This window comes from Diabrotica virgifera, chromosome 8 (genome assembly GCF_917563875.1).
Source record: "Diabrotica virgifera virgifera chromosome 8, PGI_DIABVI_V3a".
In the NCBI taxonomy this organism is placed as follows: Eukaryota; Metazoa; Arthropoda; class Insecta; order Coleoptera; family Chrysomelidae; genus Diabrotica; species Diabrotica virgifera.
In genome coordinates, this window is record NC_065450.1 from 53,379,183 (window position 1) to 53,383,496 (window position 4,314).

Below are 4,314 nucleotides of genomic sequence, written 5' to 3' on the forward strand. Positions count from 1 at the left end.
AAGTGCGCTAATTTAATAGAAATTTTTAACATCAAATTCAATGTAAAACATAAAAATCTAACAACAAAAATGTGTTTAATAATGTGGGTTTTACTCTAACAGCATTAATTACAGCTTGATACCGCCTTCGCATGTTTTTTTCCTTCTGGAAGCCGTCCGTGCATGCACCCCAGTCGCACTACAGCCTTTTGGCTTGTGCTTTCTTCCATTTGTTCTCATGGCACCCAATCCATTATAGTAGTGCCCTTCACTAGCCTGTGAAGATCCATTGGGTTAGTGCCATATACTTTCGAACTTAATCTGCAGTCTCCATATAGTGCTTGTCTCTTGCCGTCCAGAGCCTCGTAATCACACAATATATTTATGTCTGACTGTCTCGGTCTCTCTATTGCATAGTCTGCAACTGAGATCTCCATTGTATAGTCCTATCGTATGTAGGTGTCCTTTTACTGGAAAATGTCCAGTTAGGAAACCAGTAATGATTTTGAGCTGGTTCCTGTTCATTTTGCGTAGTTCTTCAGCTCTTTTCGCGCATGTCTGAGGTATAAATCTCTTCCCATGCCTTCGTGTGGGAATTTTTCCCTAGTATTCTTTGTGTTGTCTTCGTATCCAGCCTCTTAATCGGTATCTGATCGTTCGTCAGCTTTCTCATTGCCAGCGATCCCTTGATGTCCAGGCACCCATATGAGTTTTACCTCGTTATGTTCCGCCAGGGTGTCAAGTTCTTCACGGTATTCCCATGCAAGCCTTGAGGTTATCCTTGGGTTCTTTAAAGCCCTCAAGGCCGCTTGGCTGTCTTAACAGATATTGATTCTCTTATTAGTATAAGTCTTTAATCTGTTTATCCTTGAACAGTGCAGGATTGCATATGCCTTTGCCTGAAACACAGGTATATTCTCCTAATGGGATGGAAGCGGTATAGTCCCTATCTTCACTATGTACTCCTGATCCCAACCCATCTTCTGTCTTGGAACCATCTGTGTTGGTGTGGCTCACCTACTTCGGATGTCTGCCAGGACTTCCCCATACCTCCCTGGAGTATATTTCCACCTGGAAAGGTATTTCCATTTTATATTTGAGGACTGAATGGTCTATTGTCATCTCCCATACCGGATCCCTGCATATATCCTTGATGCTTCAGTGTCCTTTGCCCATTGCAATTTTACTTTGATTTTCCCTGCAGTCTATGTAACCCCATTCTTGCCTCACCCTTCACTATGATGTGTAAGGGAGGAAGGTCTAGTAAGCCTTCGCATGGTTAAAATTAAATTGTCAATTTCGTTTTAAGGCAACAGGATTCATTTCTGTAAAAGAATATCTTGAAGATCTTGTCTGGTATGAACATTGTGCAAATGAGGAGCAACGCGTCTCTGAAGCATAGCCCATACATACTCAATGGGATTAAGATCTGGCGCTTGTAGCGGCCACGATAAAAGTGTAATATCCTCATTATGAAACCAACCTCTTACTTTTGGTGCAGTATGTGGCCTAACATGTCCTGCGTGTAACGCAAATCAGGGCCTCCAGCAGTGGTAAATGGAAGGACAACAGGTTCTAAAGGTTCTAAGATACCATCAATATATTGATATTAATTCAAAGTGCATTCGATTTAAACGGGAACAGTTCGATTATGAAAAATCATTCCAACGAACATCATAACTTGTAGACCACTATACAAACACCATGTACATGCCTGAGTGAGCGCTCACAACGAGGCTCCGACCCTCGCTCCAGTATTGCTCGTACCATATTATCGATCGCCAGGTAAAATAGAATGCATTATGTTAAATGCGAGCGTTCACGAAAATGAAGAGTATGATACTAGGGTCTAGGGCAGGGGTGGGCAAATTCTTTTAAAGGCGGGCCAAAATGAAATTTTCAAAATGTCTCCCGGGCCGGAAGACGACACCGCGTACGTATTTTTGCATACGCTAATGTTTTTGGCGGAGAAAAGAGACAAAATTTGCTTGCGGGATTTGTCAACAACGGGCCGGATTAAGTAAGCAAAAGGACCGGATCCGGCCCGCGGGCCGGCTTTTGCCCACCCCTGGTCTAGGGTCTAGGCGATGATACCATCTGATGGTCTCCGTTATGAATGCAACTGTCTCTTGTCGACCAGGTCCTCTCGTTGATTGGTTTCCTGTTGCCTTCCCCATCGCGGTGTTTTAGCCGTATCAACCTAATATGTTAATTGTTTCCTAAAAGTGCCTGCATTAAGCTGTTCCGAATAGTTCTTCTCCATCTTAACACAGTAATGAAAATGCTACTTCCCATTCTCATGCACTAGTTTTAGTCCACCATGAGTATTTCATCTCCTCGGTACCACCCATATCTGAAAGTTATTCCCCTATCCGTGCAACCTATATAGTTTTTAATAATCTAAAAAACAAGAAAGATAACTCGCACGTTTTTATTAATACACGTAGTAAACCGTTACATGATATACGTCATTATACTGGTTCTCTTTTATTTTTTAGGAACATGGATATCCAATTGTAACAGACGAAAACATTATTTGATTCGCAGTACTCGAAAGATTTAAAAGGTATAAACAATAAAAAATGGATATGCAAGACGTGAAAGTACTTTTTGACGGATACTCCAAACTAGAAGGTGGAGACTACTATGCAAATTGTTCTTGTGTTTTAATCAAAGGTCCCCACAATGTTATCGTTGATACGATGACTCCATGGGACGGAGATAAATTGTTGAATGCTTTAAAAGAAGAAAATATTAGTTGCTCTGACATAAACTACGTAGTATCAACTCATGGTCATTCAGATCATACAGGGTGTAATTATCTGTTTAAAAACGCTATCCATATAGTAGGTTTCTCGATTTCTCACAAAGATAAATATCACACAGATCCAGACTTTAGGAATGGTGAACACTACAAAATTAATGATAAGATCAAAGTAATTCCAACACCAGGACATACATTACAAGATGTCTCCGTAATTGTAGAAACTGACAAAGGAGTGCTAGCTGTCACAGGAGATCTGTTTGAGAAATTTGATGATCTTGATAACGAGTATATTTGGTTGTCAGCAGGAAGCGATTCTGAAAGTTTGCAGAGAGAAAACAGAATGAAAATTTTGAAAATGGCTGATTTTATTGTTCCTGGTCATGGTACTATGTTTGAGGTTCCAAAGAAATATAAGTAAAGTTAAATAATTATTGTAAATCAAATAATAATGCTTTGTATAGTTTTATATGATGTTTATAAAAATATTTTTTTGACCTATTCCGTAATTGCAGAAATGAAAAAAAATCTATTAAAATAATTATATTTTTGTAGTTCAGTAGTAAAGTGGTTTTGAAGAATTTTTTTGTTATTTTACAAACTAAATATGGTGGCAGCGGTGTTAACGTATTTTAAGTAAAAAAACTTTATATTACTAGTCATTTGCAAGATTAATATAGGCAAGAAAATATTGCATTATGGTCAGGGCCGCCGAGAGGGATGAGCGTGCCCCGGTAAAAACTGAGGGCGGGCCCCCGGCAAAAAGTGAAGAGCGAAAAAAATTGTTTAATTTTTATAGAAATAAAATTATTAATATTAAATAATAAGAAACATTTCAAATATAAATTTTATTAAATTTTGATTATTTATAATAGTGAAAATATTTAAAATACAGGTTTTTTCGGGTTTTCTGATCGGCAAAAATGTCTCTAATTTTCGAAAAATGGCATGATTTTGCCAAACCATTCTCAATTCACAAAGTTGATAGGCAGCTAACCGATCCTGTTTTATTGTAGCTATCATTACCTCATAGCATATGCGAAATATATATATACCTTTTATGCGAAAGAGAAAATTAAAGGATCTTTCTGCTTCTGCGACTGTCACCGGTAATGTGCAAAATATTCTTAACGCAATAACGATTCAAATTTGAGATGTTTAATTTTATTAAGCAAATCTATTGAAGAAACTTGAGATTCACCAATATTATCCGTGTATATCGCTCTCAAATAAAAAATTTCATCTATTAATTCTTAACTGATTTCTTCTTTATAAAACTCGCGCAATACATATATCAATTTTTTTTAATATTATCTTCATCCTTATCTCCATAAAATATAATATCCATAAAATAGAAAATCCATAAAATTTTAAATAACGAATGAATTTTATTTTCAGCATTAAATCTTCTGCTTAAATTGCTTATTATATGTGACAATATTAAATAGTATATTCCAGCGAAATATTGCGTCGGGATCAAAATTATCAGTCGCATCACTACTAGGCCCAGGCATATCATCAAAAATATCACAGGCTTTTTGCGCCGTTTTTCTTCATTTTTTAAGCGTCGC

General features: G+C 37.3%; 1 protein-coding gene across 1 annotated transcript; it reads left to right on the forward strand.

Annotated features, from left to right (window-relative positions):
* The first annotated feature begins 2,561 nt into the window (after window positions 1–2,561).
* LOC114338206 (metallo-beta-lactamase domain-containing protein 1) lies at window positions 2,562–3,164 on the forward strand. Its single transcript, XM_050659007.1, has one exon. The coding sequence runs from the start codon at window positions 2,562–2,564 to the stop codon at window positions 3,162–3,164; it is 603 nt and encodes a 200-aa protein (XP_050514964.1).
* Window positions 3,165–4,314: the final 1,150 nt, after the last annotated feature.

Excerpts from the sequence above, each read along its gene's own strand:
- LOC114338206 (XM_050659007.1), top strand. The coding sequence starts at position 2,562 with ATGGATATGCAAGACGTGAAAGTACTTTTTGACGGATACTCCAAACTA.